Source organism: Nesoenas mayeri, assembly GCF_963082525.1.
Source record: "Nesoenas mayeri genome assembly, chromosome: 11".
NCBI lineage: Eukaryota > Metazoa > Chordata > Aves > Columbiformes > Columbidae > Nesoenas > Nesoenas mayeri.
Window position 1 is genome coordinate 13,449,067 of NC_137563.1, and position 15,997 is coordinate 13,465,063.

General features: G+C 45.3%; 1 protein-coding gene across 1 annotated transcript; it reads right to left on the reverse strand.

Moving 5' to 3' along the window:
* Window positions 1–922: 922 nt before the first annotated feature.
* TUBGCP4 (tubulin gamma complex component 4) lies at window positions 923–14,902 on the reverse strand. Its single transcript, XM_080350940.1, has 18 exons — window positions 14,810–14,902; window positions 14,241–14,369; window positions 13,582–13,704; window positions 12,250–12,303; window positions 11,740–11,796; window positions 11,107–11,186; window positions 10,236–10,437; window positions 8,341–8,506; window positions 7,243–7,367; window positions 6,683–6,733; window positions 6,213–6,318; window positions 5,759–5,866; window positions 5,391–5,529; window positions 4,775–4,952; window positions 3,690–3,824; window positions 2,526–2,642; window positions 1,944–2,083; window positions 923–1,629 (listed from the first exon to the last, which is right to left on the reverse strand). The coding sequence occupies exons 1-18, from the start codon at window positions 14,885–14,887 to the stop codon at window positions 1,617–1,619; spliced, it is 2,001 nt and encodes a 666-aa protein (XP_080207066.1). The 5' UTR covers window positions 14,888–14,902; the 3' UTR covers window positions 923–1,616.
* Between the last annotated feature and the right edge of the window lie 1,095 nt (window positions 14,903–15,997).

Sequence of the window (15,997 nt, forward strand, 5' to 3'; positions counted from 1 at the left end):
CTTTATTTATTTTTTTTCTACTGTTGTGACTATATAGGTATTGACCTGCCTTAGTGCAGACATGGGGACCTGGGACAACTGAAGTGCTGGGACACTGAGGGACAGAGTACCTGAAGTGCTGAGCACCTCTGTGTAAATGTGAGGAGATAAGGGAGTAAATAATGTCCTGAGCTGCTGCATTCACAGACAGGCACTTTATCTTAGCAGTCAACTGGTGTAAAGACCAAGCCCAGGTTTGACAGCCCCTCACTCTAACAATGCTACAGGCTGGAGGGGCCCAGGCAACAGCCCAACAGCCCAGCTTCAGGCTCCTGCTGCAGAAGCGTCAGTTTTTCTTGATGGGTATTTTTTCCCTCATCATTTCGTAGCTCAGTCATGTTCTGACTCTATTGGTCTGTAAATCCCACATCCAAGCTTCAACACCTTTTCTTCAGTGTTCGAGTTTTTTTTTTTTCTCATGGTCACGGGATTTTAAACTTTGCGTCAGGCACAGTCCTACCGCAAACACCTGTAGTGCACTGAAGGTGCAACACCTTACACTCACTGTCTGTTGTCACTGTGCCTTTCTGAGCGAGCAGAGGCTTTCCCTTTCCCCTTCCACCCTGGGATTGTAACTGTCTCGAGAGCTGCAGCTTCAGACACTGAAAACACCAACCCTTGGAGGGGAAGGCTGGTTTCCTGGCAGCCTTTGTGTTCAACCTGGGAAAGACTAAGAAATCTTAGTAACATGCAAGAAATTCCTGCCAGATACCACTCTTCACTGAAATAGGATGCTGTGCCACTCTAGTCCCTTTGCACCTGGATGCAGACATTGACAATATTCCACATAATTTCATGACAAGGTGGCTTTATTTTGGTTCAGTAAAATAGTCACTAGTAGCATCTAAAGTCTTGAATGAAAACAGTACATTTAGAACTGCCATCGTAGTTAAGCTTCTCCTTAGTTTTAGTTCTAACATGCTTTTCTGCCAGCAGAAGAGCTTTATATTTTGAATAGGGCAAAGCTCCTACTTGTGTCTTGATGAGCATAATTTTAGCACACAAAACCTCTAGGTTTTATATAGAAAGCATGTGATATCACTAGTGGCTCCATGACCTCTACAGCTGTGCTAGAACAGTGTGCTGTATGAAAAGAGATTCTTCAAATCTATTCCTTCTTCTCTCCCCCTTTACCTTAAACTGCTGCTGCAGGTGTTTCATTTACCTGGTGTGTATTTGAGCAGCAGACATGGTGCACTGTAAATCAGTTTACTGCACAAGTGGAACTTCTTGAATACAGTTCATAGTCCAGAAAAACAGACCGCTTCCCCCATCCTCCCAGGATCATGGTTCTTATTGCTTTTCCACTTTATAGAGAGGCAGGGCTTGTTTTCCTAGAAGCATTTCAAAGTATGTTCAGGGCTGCAGAAAGCACATTTTTACAGGTTCAGAAAAAAATGGTGTAGCTTTCTGCCATCACCAGACAGCAGCAGCACCTCCTGCTAAGTCCTTCTGAAACGGGGCTCACCAAGCAAGAGCTACGGAGAAAAACTCAGTTCAGCGCAAACTCTCTGAGAGCACCAGTCTCTGTTGCTTCACGCACTGTTGGTCACAGCCTGAAGAAAAGGTCTTAGTGCTTAAATCCCAAAGCTGCAAGAGAAGGGTACAATATGAACCACATGTTGAAAGGAATTCCCTTTATCGACCCACATTAGCATTTTTCAGATAATATGAACTAGCAGCTAGTTCAACTTTATGCCAGAGCAAACTTGAAGGGGAGAAAGCGTATGAAAACAAATTAACTCATGCTGGTTTGTTACTTTTCTGTTGTAGTATTCACCAACACTTTGCTTCTAATTATTTTGGCTTACACAATCAATAAAAATTACTTACAATCATTTAGATCACTTTGTACTCCAAGTACCTCAGGAAAAGGCTCCAAGCAACCCTGAAAATATTCCTACCTGCCCAAGGTTCCTCCAGCCTGGGTGTAGTATTTGTTATAATCCAAGCGTAGCAGCAGTTGAGCCAAGTCAGAGTTTATCTGATGGTTGCGAACACTAGAGAGGATCTTGAAGAGAAGTGATGACTGACGACCGAATCCCTACAAATTTGAAGAAGTGAGTTCTGGGCAGTCTCAAGAGAGAAAGAAAGAAAAAGCAAGCAAGCCTTTCATCTCTGTTCCTGCCTAAACAGTCCTTTAACAGCCTGATGAAAAGAATCACTGCAAGGGTAGTACAAGGGAAACTGTCAGCCACAAGAATTATTACATGTCAGGTATCCAAAAGCAGAGGTAGAGGCACAGCCTGAGATCCACCTCTTTCCGTTCCAATGGAGTTATTTATGCATACTTGTCCACATTCCTCCTTTCTGTGCACAAAGAATTTTCAACTTGAGAAGAGTTGCTTAATTAAAATAATTGTAAGGACTCATGTAAAAGGTCTTGGCTTAAACTCTCTGCTGTCCTACAGCTGTTAAAACCAACATGACCGCTTAAGCAAAGGTTTGCAGGGGAGAAGAACAGATCTGTATAAACATAGATTCACCTTCATCAAAATACCGAGTTGTGCAGCTCCTCGTTCATCTAATGGGCCCAAATTCTGACTGACCAGAGAACAAAAACTGTGACAAAGATCCAGAATTTCATTTAAGCAGTGGAAAACCTGCATGGGATAAAAAAAATAGTGGTTTAAACAGAGCTCAAACCCAGAGAAAGTTGTTCCTAGTACCTGAAAAGCTCTAGCGTTCATACACAAGATGTTGCTGGTGCCATGCCAAAAGGACTTGGATGTTATGCTGCACCTTTCCCACCGCCCCCCACTTCCTGCAGACATTCTGGGGAAGCAGCGATTGGCACCGGAGCTCAAAGCTGGTGTCCCCGTCCCCTGCAGGACAGAGCTGCAGCTCCCAACAGAGAACAAAGAACAGCAAGAGCTGCACTTTGCGGTGCTACTGTTCACAAAACCTGGAATCTCTTTAGTATCAGTTGGTCCAAAAATTGTAAATTGCATTAGAGAGTGTTAAGAAAACCCAAGTGCCTCACAGACATAACTGATGGAACACTGAAAGCTCCAGACTGGATAATTCATATTCTGCCACATTTTGCTCTGGCCTCAAAGAGTGAGCAGAATAACACCACAGACAAGACCTGTGGTCTCACTGTGTTCCATTGATACCAGCCTTCTGTGGGAGTGTGTTTGTCAACATTACACAGTTAATAAAAAGTACTGGCACCACTTTAACATATTTTTGACTAAAACAATAAAAAACACCCTTAAAGTCTACTGGGAACATTTCAACTATTTTTATCCTGTAAACTATAAAAGGGAATTTTTCCTAATCTAACGCATTTCAGAATGAGTCCCCCGGCAATGTAGTTCCTAGCACTATGCTAATTAGTACTTCTTTAATAAAACTGCTTGTGAGAAAAATAGTGACAAAATTTAGTTAATAAGGTTAACTGCATGCTGGAATAATCTTGATTTTAAATTGCCAGGAATGCAGCATCCACACTCACCAACTGCAAATTAAGTGCTCTTAATTCAATTTTCTGTTCTAGTTTATACCTGCTATATTCCTAGAACTATAGTGTGTGCTCTGCAGATTATCACTGATCTGGTTTAGAAGAGATGGTTTGTCGCAGCTGTTCAAAAAGGTTCTTAGGGCAGCTGGAGAATTTGTAGAAAAAGGAGAAAACAAGACCTACTTACAGGTTTTAGGAGAATGAAAGACTGAGCCAACAGATTACTCAAGAAATGATCATGAGCCAGTCGGATACTCTCGAAATCTCGCGTGGCATTTATCTGCTGCAGCAGCTGTGAGAACTGAGACTCCAGTACATCCACCTGACAGATACATAAAGAAATGTCATTAGTATCTTGAGGAACTGGAGTACTTCAGGCCAGCCAGCAGTTTTGTGGAAGAAGCTTACTTTCCTTATTGCTACTCTTACCTTAGAGGCTGAGGATCGCCCTCCCTCAGTGTCCTGAATGGGGCATTATGTACAACAGCAGTACAGAATGGGGGCAAGGGGGAAACAATTTCTGATGGCTAAGTATTGCCTAAGTAGAAAGGGAAACGGTCACTTTTTTTAACTATTAGAAAAGTATATAGCTAGCATGTAAACAAAGGCATTTGACTGTAGTCATATCTGAATTTTACATTGGCAGGTACTGTCTGGAGTCTCAGCCAGGTTGCCCGGGAGAGCCAGGCCTCCTCAGTTCAGCTCTTACGGCTGTTAGCAAAACAGTATGTAATTCTTACAAAATCATGCTACTAATAACCGGTGTTTACATTTGAAAAGTCTTGGTTTTACTTCAAATGGTCAGAATATGGCTTCTTTCAATTCTTTAAAAAAAAAAAAAAAAAAAATCAAAAACAAGCAAAAAAACCCACAAAACCAACCTCACAACCAAAACACAACAAACAACAACAAAACAGCAGCGTGTCACTGAACTCAAACTGGAGTTCACTGAAAGGGGCAAGGGAAGAGCTGGGATGGGATCTTAATGATGCCACTTAAGAGGCTACTGTGGCTTCTCACAAATGCTTAGTAGCAATATAGAGCCAGAACTCCTGGATTTCCAGTAACACTCACTGGTTCACAAGTCAAAAAACTTTATAATTGTAGCACCAAGTCTGGGAACTCCAAGTTCTAGACTTGTTCCAAAGGAAGTCTGACCTCCTTAAAGCACAAAGCACCCAAGCCCTGAAAGACGGGACTTCAGACCTCCCTCCGGGAACTTCTTCCAGTTCCTAATGAACTGAACAGCTGGCCTTTCTCTGTTATCCTGACCTGCAGATAATACTGAAGATTGTCCACAAGAAAAGCCATGTGATTCCTCAGCCGCCACTTGATGGCATCAGTGCTGTTGGATTTCAGGTGTTTGCGTTGCATCTGGAGAGCCCAGCAGTGCTGCAGCTCAGCCTGGACTCGTCGCACACTCAGCAGGTATTTGAACACAACATTGTACCTACAGTCAAAAAAATACAAAATTGTTTAAGATTAAAATCCTCCTTGGGTGCAGGTACCAGAGAACATAATAATACAAGACTGGAAAAAGAAAAAGGAGGTGACTGCCTGACAACAGGTGATGGCCCGTAACAGATTACAGACCTAAAAAATAGGAGGTTAATGTCACTGCAAGCAGGCAAGAGCTGACAACGTTTGGTCCAAGTAGCACTGTTCGTAAAATCATGCAGATCTGTCAGCATCTTGCAGGTCTTACTGACATTACAAGTACTCTCAATGTGAATATGTGGACTCATTTTTAAGATTCAAGGAGCAAGCTAAAGTATTATAGCTCTACCCTTCTCTCCATAGAGAGGAAAAAACACCCCAAACACATTAGTGGATGCCTAAGATCAGGGAACCTATAGATGAACATGCAAAGACCATACCTAGTACTTACTTCTCTAGAACAGCAGGAGTAAAAAGAATATGCAGTGGCCACTGAACTTTGTAAGAAAGGCCCAGAGCTGCCCATCCAGATGCGGGGGCTTCACGTGGAGATAACTCCCGGGAGGGCCCTTCACGAGTCTGAGAAGTATCTGAAAACAAATGAGGGGCTGAGTTGTCTTCTCAGTCAATACAACCATGGCAAGGAAGAAAAGGGGAAAAAGCAGAATAAGAAGAGCCAAAGCAGGCTAGGCTGTCACATAGGGCTGCAAAGGCAAAAAGTTAATGTTTCTTTAACATCAGAGAAGCATATGTAGTAGGACTTGAAAACAAGGTCCTCATCTCCCCTCTTAACTCACCACTAAAAATGCAAGTAAATACCTTTATGCTCCTTTCCATGATACTCAATGGTTAAGTGAAGCAGAGGGAGGAGGTTGTCATCATCTAACAGCACTTTATGAGCAGACTGCTGAAATGCAACGTTGACATCTGACAAAGAGAGAACACAGATACCAGCACAAGATGATGCAGCCAATGCTAATTTTGCACTGATCAATTACTTATGCTTGGCCATAAAAGACAGCACTGACATGCTATGTCCACTAATTTAATTTAATTTCAGTTTCAATCATGGAGAGAAACCTGCCACCTAACAGCTTCCGAGGTGTTATTTTCACCCACTACGTGAGACATTCTAATTCACAAGAGCTGTTCTTTCAAAACCAACGACAACATCTGGAGGATAAGGCAGAGCTCTTGTGTACTGGCTGTGGGTAACCACTTTCCTTCTGGATCCCAGGGAGGACAGGCGGGTAAGTGAACAAGCAACACTCACCATGTTCAGTTACAGCCGTCGGTGGTGTTTTCAACATGTGCTGTGCAGTGTCAATGAAGGCCTGGAACAGCTCTCCTCTTCCCAAAAGGTAAAAGTCTTTTATAATCTGTGGAGTTATTTTTTTTTAATATAAGCATATCAAAAACCGAGCAAAAATTTTAAGCATCCTAGCTGATAACATCCATTTTTATTACTGTTTGGACAATTTCTGCCATTTCAAAACACAGCTGGAGAGCTATGGATTTCATCCAGGGCCTAGAAAGTCTACACTACCTTTACTTCACACACCCCTCTAACTCTGTCTCTGCCCAAGTTCTATCACTCTGTGGTCATTCTTGAGACCTGGAAAATGGAAACAGCTTTTCCTAAAAGAAGAAAGTGCAGAATCTAAGACAGTTAAGTACGTAATGGGAAAGAGGAAGGGAAGAATTTGAGTTGCTTTAGCAGAAACAAGCTAGCAGTTACATTACCTTCAGTTGTCCTAGTAAATCTGATTCCTCCACCATAAGTTTCCAAAGATGCTAGTGAAGAAACAAAAAACAAAAGAAACCTCCTCTCAGTGAGAACAGTAGCTGTATTAAAATACTTGTGAAGCATACAAAAAAGCACTTGTATGAAAGAGAACACACTAAGAATCCTGTGTGTAGACAGCCCATGCTACTAGTTGAAACACTCTTGAATGTTACCAGCAAGGAACTCTGTCCAAGAAACATAAAGACCCATGACAAAAAAAGTGAGACACCATCTGTGATGGTGAAAGCATGATGAAAAGTTCTGAAGTTTTTGCAAGTGAAATAAAAAAGCATATCTAAATATTCCCTTCCCTGTCATTACACAGTATGTGTTGATGTCCTTTTGTCACTAGAAGTTGGAGTAACATCAAGCTCTGGGCCCCATATGAACATGGAAGCACCTGCAGCACTCACACACCTGTTCAGCCCCTGATTCCAAGAGCCCCTGTCTCCTCTCGGTCACTTCAAACCCGAATTGCTGCTCAGCCCGTACCCTAGTTACCCCACCAGGATCTCACCTCAGCAACTGTGCTCCGGATCCAGTCAACCACTGATTCAAAGTCCACCAAACTGAAGAGCGGCTGCTGCTTGAGTCGATGGAGCTCTGCCGCAAAAGTGTCCTCCTGGTTTTTTAGGATGGAGCCTGCGCAGCAATGAGATTACTATTGCAAGGACGTTTACGGTACTGACACGGCAGTGCTGTGGTATCAGTAAAACCTCAAGTATCTTCCCTGTAAATGATTGCCACTAACGGCCCTTTCCCTAGGGCTGAGCTGTCTTTGAACCCACAACTGTTCTGCCACAGTAACCGGTCGGTTTTGCTCTCCACCTGCCGCCACGCCTTTCAGATCTACTGCTTGAACTCAGGACTTTTTTTAAAACTACTTAAGCTAGAAGACCAATTTTTTTCACCTCTCTTCTACCAAGGCAAGAAAACAGTCCAATTTAATCGGTCCTTTGTTCTCTGCAATGTTGCTCAAGTCATTTGAGTACTTGTGCGTAGACAATCTCAAGATAGAGCCTCCACAACACTCCTCCCCAGTTGGTGTAGGAATGTTTCACAAAACCGTCTCCAATGTAAACTTCTCAGGCTCTCAAAGAGAACCACCAGCTGGAATTCGCTCTCTCTCTTGCTGTCTTAAAGACTCTATCCTGGTCATTTGTCTTCCCCAGCAACCTTAGGGACCACCTTGCAATGAATCTCTTATATTTGTGGGGTGTGTTTTAATCCTGTGACACCATTCTGCAACATAGACAGAGAGCAAGATGTGCCCTCACGTCTGTCTGCACCCCTCAGGGACAGGGACGCAAGCTGGAAAGAAAACCTGCCCTTTGCAATCACTTTATTTGTCCAGAGAAAATCACGTGGTGACTTGTTGCTGGACACTTGGAGACTATGTTCGGAAAGTGTTACTATTACTGATCGTGTTCTTATACCGCTCCCTTGGGATCAGTTGAACACTGGGACCACTGCTCTGTCCTGGCACAACCATCCGCGTGTTCTGAAGAACATCAACCACCAGCCAGTGACTGCTGAGGAACTCGATAATACAGCATTTTGGAAGACACTTGTCAGCCACTCATCACTGAGCAAAGGCCACAAAGATACCCCTTACCTTTTCTGGTCAGGTTAACATTTTGATTCTCAAACATCTGTACAGATTCTCCCACAAAGAGGATTTTCTCAGCAACCCGCACAGGAATGTATGAAGGCAGCATTTCTACTCGCAGAGAAAACTGTTTCAGAGATGGAGCTAGCATGTTCTCCTCCTCAATCAAGCGCTGTCAGAGACCCCGCAGAAAAGAAAACAAGAAAAAAAAGTGTGAGAAAACCAGAGAGAAAAGGTGTCCAAAAGTGTGTGTGTCTGTGTGTGGGACAGGCAGTCTAAGGAGGCTGGAAGCAGAAAGGCAGCAGAGCTCATGTGCATCATTTAAGTGAGCCTGCAAACTTGTTTGTACTTGTGGTCCGCTAGCAGATCTCCCCAGAGAAGATGTTGCTTTCACTTGTGATACACACCAAATGTAAAGACCTCCACTAGTGAGCACGTAGCTTAGAGATCTGAAGGCTTGCTAGCATAAATTAGGCAAGTTTCTCAGTTCCTGCCAAAGGTGTTTAAAACAATACAGTAAGTTATTAACTTTTTTTCTGAATGTATTAATAAAGAACTCCAGATACAGAGGCAAAATTTTCCTTCAGAGAAGAAATACTGATTATTTCATTTGGCTTTCTCATTGTTGGAGAATTAGGTTCATTAGTACGCAACTCAAAAAACACCATGCTAATAAATTTTTGAGAATGTTTGCCATCTACAGAGTTCTTAGTTTTAACAGGAGAGTTCAGTACAAGTGTGTACACTGATGTTAACAGCTTGGCAGTTCTTTTCTTAAGATTCTTGTGACACTTTTAGATGAGGAAATACCCAAGTATTTTATCAGTCTATCCCATCAACGCTCAGCGTTTCTTATTTTACTGTGACTGAAGAATTCCCAACACTGTTAGTCAGTACAATGGAAGAAGAGAGTTAATTGGGCTCTCTTGCTCTCACCTTGTAATGCCTACATTCTCCACCACAGATCTCGAAGACTCAATAATTTTAACATTCTTCCTATATCCAACATAGTGAAATAACAGACTTTTCACTAACTGCGTTTTAACGTTTTCCCTTGTTTTTGCCTGTGTGCAATCTGTCCTCAGCAGACACTGTACAGGGCATTAATTGACATGCACCACGAGGTGTTTCAGGGTGAGTCTCCTGCCCACTCACAGCCACGCTGCACTGACACCACGGGGACCCAGGAGATGTTCCTCACAGCAAACTGAAGTGTGAATGTATGGAGTCGCAGTCGCTCCTCATGGGTCCCTAAAGCAAACACTATGCAGATGCACAAAGCATGTAAATTACTCCATTGAGAAAGCTCCTTTGCACAAGGGCACACTAGTGGTCTGCCATCTACGTGAGGAGTTACCTCCCACCTTTCACCAGTGTATTGGCAGGTCGCTCCCTTCCTTAACTTAGCACCCTGTTCTTCGCAGCCTCTAGACTCTCGCATAGCACATCTTCCCCAGTAATGTCAGGAGTATTGCCCAGTCAGGAAACACTTGCACAACAAATGGTTGTGCAAGAGAGGTACCTGACCCAGCTGCCAGGAGAAAGGGTGCAAGGGAACACCACAGCTCCCCACACCCCCCCCCTCACAGCTGCCCACACAGCCAGCAGTGTGAGGAATCAGAACAGTCAAGGCCAGGGTGTGTACAGCAGTTCCAGTTACTTGACATCAGTGTCTACAGATTCTACCACAGGGCTTTCTGCCCCAGATTATCCAGCTGTGCCAAACAATATGTCTGTGTCCTTTAAGCCTGGCTGCAACCTACTGCAGTGCTCTGTTCATCTGCCAGGTCTCAGTATAGGCCTGGTCTAGCACAGCTTGCACTGGAGTGCAATTCCTGAGGGACCAAAGGATTCAGTTCCCGAAGGACCAAAGGATGCAAAGCTATGACTTGCAGTCTTACCAGGTCCTGCAGTTCTCGGAGCTGTTTTCCTGTAAGTCCCCCAATTCCTAGGTCATCATCATCTTCCTCAGGCTGGGTGGGGACATTCCCAGAAGAGGGGCCCTGTTTGATAAAGAACTCTTCATGTTGGTCAAGCAGCAATCCGTGCAGCATCCAGGCAGAGAGCTGCTTGTACATGACTCCATGACACACAGCCAGAATCCTGAGGTCGGGAGAAACAGACAGTGGGGCTTTCGCACGCAGTAATCAAAACCTCATTGTACACGATTCTGGACAGTCCAGTTAGTCAGCCAGGCAATATGGCAAGTGTGAAATGGCTACTGTGGAATTTTATATATATAGGTGGACCGATCACTTGCAAAACTAAACTAACATAACTTCTGAATATGTAGCTTCTCCATGGAGATCTGCCAGTGTACCAGAAATACAAGTAAGTTTGCAGTGGCTTCCTGGTCCTGCTGTTTCTACTTAATTACCATTTCAGCATGAACACAAATTATCTTTTAAGTAGTCTGACTTTCTGCCCAAGGACATCCAAACCTAGCAACACTCACCCAGTCACACTTATCCTTTTGAAGGATCAAAAACCAACAGCAGGTCTACCATATGCAAACAGTTCATCTAGACCTCAAAGGAAGAAAAGACATAGGACCTGAACTTTCCTCAGCCCTAAGTCCAAAGTGTGGAGAAAGCCTTAATTCCTGCCACAAGCCCGCTTTAGATAAATATTGGCAACTGTAACAGTTTTTCCTACTTTTATATCATGCAAGCCTGTTTTGCATGTACTGTTTTCACAAGTCTGATAAACACTTTGACACAAACTCCAGTTACTACAGAGCAATTAAATAATAGCTTTACTGTATGTACATACTTTTCAAGAGCACTGCGAACAGGAGGCAACCCCCCACAGCTGTGTTTGTGGACTGTTTCCAAGATCTGACATCCATGAATCTGCAGAAAGAAAACACGGTCAGACTAGGTCTGTTAATTGGATCTGTACTGACCTTTTCAGACATTTAAACAGTACACTTTTGGCTAACAAGAAAATGCCGTAACAAGCTGCAAAAGTCTTGCAGAAAGAAAGATGTAACATACTCCATGTAGTGAAGAAGGAGGCTGCCTATCTGTGGCTCTATACCCATGCTTCTCTCAAAAATTTCCCTTAATAAAAATTAAGCATCTCTGGATGCTGAAAACATAAGCTTCTGCCTTTAAAACAGACTCAGAAAAGAAGAAATTCCAAGCAGCAGCATCTTGTACAATGAAATGTATTGAGATTATAAAATGCAAGTCATCAAAGATCACACTGATAACGAAAACGTCAAATCCAGTGTAGATGGATTTGCAAAATCGTTATTCAATACTTATAAGAGTATGAGAAATAGGACACCTATTACTGAAACCACATTCTTTCCTAGTATTACATGTCTGGAATGAAGGCAGGAAGAACTTTATGAGCTAAAGAGAAACTTCTAAAGACAAACTATCTACAATTTTACTGTACCTTCTGAGTCTTGATCTGTTCCACCATGACCATCACAGAGGGGAAGAGTAACTGAAACTGCAGAATAAGGAGCAAAATAGTGAATTAGTTTGCTATCCATGGGTGAGAGAAAAACTATACTTGAGTAAGTGTGGACAGCAGCTGATTAAAACAATTTAATGGAACTGTCATCTGGCTTTCTCCACAAATTAGAAACAGAACACGAAAATCTCCAGGAAGAACATCCTCCCTCTGCTGGACCAAGACGCACAAAGTTATTGCATCCCAGCAGCAGCTCAGGCTGAACACAGGCAGGGAGGAACATGCGAGGGGCAAGGTGGGGACCTAAGCTTTGTGTCAAAGCACAGGAGATCCTCTGAGCATGAGTAAGGGACCACAAATATAGAGACATTGAAGAGAAATGGCACGACATGACAGACTAACCCTTATTTATCCCACCCACTTTCTTATTAGACTCAAGGAGTGCTAAGAGGAAGCAAAGATCACCATCTGTTTATTAACATGGCATACCTGGTCCAAGGAATAATTAACATGCGAGATGGAAAGATGCGGGTCAGCCAGAAACTGTAAGCACAACAAAGCAATTAATGAAAATTAAAATAAGGTAGGAATAAGTAAAAAAGCATGTTTGGCTCTATATTCCAAACCTTTAGTTCCCACAGCTTTTCCTTCCGCACAAATACTTTTCTGGGCTGTGCCCCATTTTCGGCTGTAACGACCACTGGGTGATGACAGTACCCAAGAAGTGACAGCTGCTGATCTGGCAGGTTCTATGATGGCATTACAGCCTTAGTGGAGAAGAGTAACTGGTGTCATATACCTGGACTTGTGCAAAGCATTTGACACTGTCCCACACAACACTCTTGTCTCTAAATTGGAGAGACATGGATTTGACAGGTAGACACTTGTCAGACAAGGAACTGGCAGCATGGTTATGCTCAAAGACTTGTGGTCAATAGCTCACTGTCCCAGTGGAAATCAGTGACCAGTGGTATTCCTCACAGATCAGTACGGGAACCAGTGCTGTTTAACATCTTTGTCAGTGACATGGACAGCGGGACTGAACGCTCTCAGAACATCTGCTGATGACACCAAGCTGTGTGGTGCGGTCGACATGCTGGAGAAAAGGGATGCATCCAGAGGGACCTTGAGAGGTGGGCACATGTGAACCTCACAAGGTTCAAAAAGGCCAAGTGCAAGGTCCTGCACCTGGATCAGGGCAACCCCAAGCACAAGCACAGGCTGGGCAGAGAAGGGATGGAGAACAGCCCTGAGGAGAAGGACTTGTTGCAGAACAAGGGGTAACAGTTATAAACTGAAAGAGGGGAGATTCAGACTAGTCACAAGGAAGAAATTCTTCCCTGAGGGTGGTGAGGCGTTGGCACAGGCTGCCCAGAGCAGCTGTGGATGCCCCATCCCTGGAGTGTTCCAGGCCGGGCTGGAGCAGCCTGGGCTGATGGAAGGTGTCCCTGCCCATGGCGGGGGGTGGAACTAGACAGGCTTTAAGGTCCCTTCCAGCCCAAACCATCTTGTGATTCTATGACTAATCAAAACCTTTACAACTGAAAACAGAAGTCACAATAGTCTAAGACAGCACTGGGCTCTGAGACAGATAGGGCACTTACTGAACTGAAGGCAGACAGGATTTAATACCTATTAGAATGAAGAGTCATTTACAATGGCACCTCACAAGAATAATTTGGAAGACATTCCTAATATGGAAAGGAAAATACCTTGCCTCCTCTTTAGCTACTACTACTTAGCACATTAACTCTAGAAGTGACAGCTTCCCACAATCTGTCAGCAGCAGGACAGCCTCTGGTTCCAAGCGTCTGTCCTTACCTCTTGTTCTAGGTCAAGCAGTGCCTGTCGGTACGGCTGCAGCACTGAATCGAGACCTGTGCAGAAGGCTTGCAAATAAATGCCATGTAACCCACTCTGGTTTGGCTGAGATGGATGATGGTCCTGAAACCAAACAACAAAATCTGCATCAGCTCCCCAGCACAAGTCTAAAGAGTAATGGAATTTCTGTGCACCGTTACGCCAGCAGCCAGTGGCCCAAAAACATTGAAATGCACCTTAGCCCACCAGAAAGTGCCTGGAAAAAGACCCTAGAAGTTTGTCACAGGGAATGCTCCTTGAGCAGTGTGATATTTAGCTCTTCTGGGGACACATACAAGAGCTGGGAACCACTAGTAACTTCAGTACTTCTTTGTACTCATCTGCAGCTCTTAGATCTCAAAGCTCTTCACAAACCGTAAGAAGCACTCATGACAACGTAAGGATGAGCATCCTGTACAGTTCACAAGCCCTGGCGAGAAATCATTACAGGATGCTTGCCCAAGAATGAGACTTTACAGTGAGTCCATGTGTCGCTGTTCTGCACCCTCCCTTATCTGCACTGCATGGAGCCTTCCAGAGCTCTGCCCGGGAATGCGCCTTTTCTGCGCTAACGCTGCATGAGCACGCTCTGCTGGGAGATGCGGCTGCGCGGGGCCCACCTGCTGCTGGACGTGTCCTGTGTACTGCTCCACGAACTCGGTGAAGCGGATGTAATCGGTGCCGAGGCGGCAGAGCCGGTTCAGGACGCTCGTCTCGCTGGGGTGCAGGAACGGCAGCTCCTGGGACACCTGAGGGGGAAACAGCGCTGGGGCCACACTCTGCGGAACCTGCAGGCTGTACCGTACCGTACCTGCAGGCTGTGTTGTACTGGCAGACTGCACCGTGCCGTACCGTTGTGTACCTGCAGGCCATACCGTGCCATACCATACTAGCAGACCATTCCGTACTGTACCATTCCATTCCTGCAGGACATACCGTCCTGCACCACACCGCACCGTTCTGCACCGCACACCAGCCCGTACCTGCACACAGTTCCGTACCGCACACCGTTCCGTACCGCACACCGTTCCGTACCGCACACCGTTCCGTACCTGCATGCTGTTCCGTACCGCACACCGTTCCGTACCGCACACCGTTCCGTACCGCACACCGTTCCGTACCGCACACCGTTCCGTACCGCACACCGGCCCGTACCGCACACCGGCCCGTACCGCACACCGGCCCGTACCTGCAGGCCGCCGCGCTTGCTCCATGTGAAAACCGCCCCCGGGTACCCGCTCAGCGCCAGCAGCAGCTCGTGGATCATCCTGCCGCGCGCCGCCGCGCGGGCTGCCGGGAACCGCGCGTGGGCCGCCGGGAAGGGCGGGGGGCGGGGCCAGCGCGGAGGGGCGGCCCGGGGCGCGCGGCGGGAACGGGCGGGACGGAGCGCGGGGGCGGGGCCTGCGCGGCTGGAACGGGCACCGGGCGCGCCCGAGCGGGGCGGCGCGCGGCGGGAGGGGCGCTCCGGCCCCCGCCGCTGTTCGCTGCGGTGCGCGCGCTGTCCCGGAGGGGCTCCCAGGACCGCAGAACCCGCAGGTTCTGTTGGTGTTCGGTGCGGGTGTCCCTGGCCAGGTGTCCTTGTCAGTTTCTCTCATCATTCATCGGTGTCTTATCAGCGCCATTCTCCATTTATTATCTATTGCTTCCTTTCACTCTCTGTCTTAACCCAGCTAAGCAAAACTGGCTACTTCCAAAATTGTGCAGTTACTTAATAAACTGTTTTTAGCAATATACTTTTTATTTTTCCTATTTTTGGCACAGGGGTTTTTATGTGCATTTTTACACTTCATTTAGAAGAAATGAGTGTTAAGTGTCATATGATGCATGTCTGTTAACTTTCTATTTTAAACGTGTATTTGGTTCATGATTGGCTTGTCACAATGAGGCTGAAATGTAGGAAAAAGCTGCTGTTATGTTCTTAAGGGAAGAATAAGCTCCTGGCAATCAGAGCAAAAAAATCAATAGGGATCTAAACCTTATTACAGACATAGAGGATACAAGCAAAACTCAGCCGGGAAAAATGGGTTTAAAGGGAAAAGCTGTGACTGGCTGTTGGTGACTGAAGTAGAAGAACAGTACTAAGAAAAAACCCCTGTTAATAAGAATGGGATGGATTATCAGCTGCCGTGTGCTCAGACATGTTACGGCGGTGTTAACCACAGCTGTGTGAGCTGCATCTGTGCTGCAGAGAAAGTGACGGCTGTAATCCTGACGGCAGGTCCTGCTCATCTCCAGGCTTTGTCTGGCCAGAAATGAGGGTACATGTGCACACCCGTTCAGGGGCAGGTTGTTTGAATGTGCTGTTATTTCCCAACCATTTTTTGACTGCAGGACTGTACTGCTTTGGAAAGGCAGGTGTAAAAACTGCCAGTCCTGT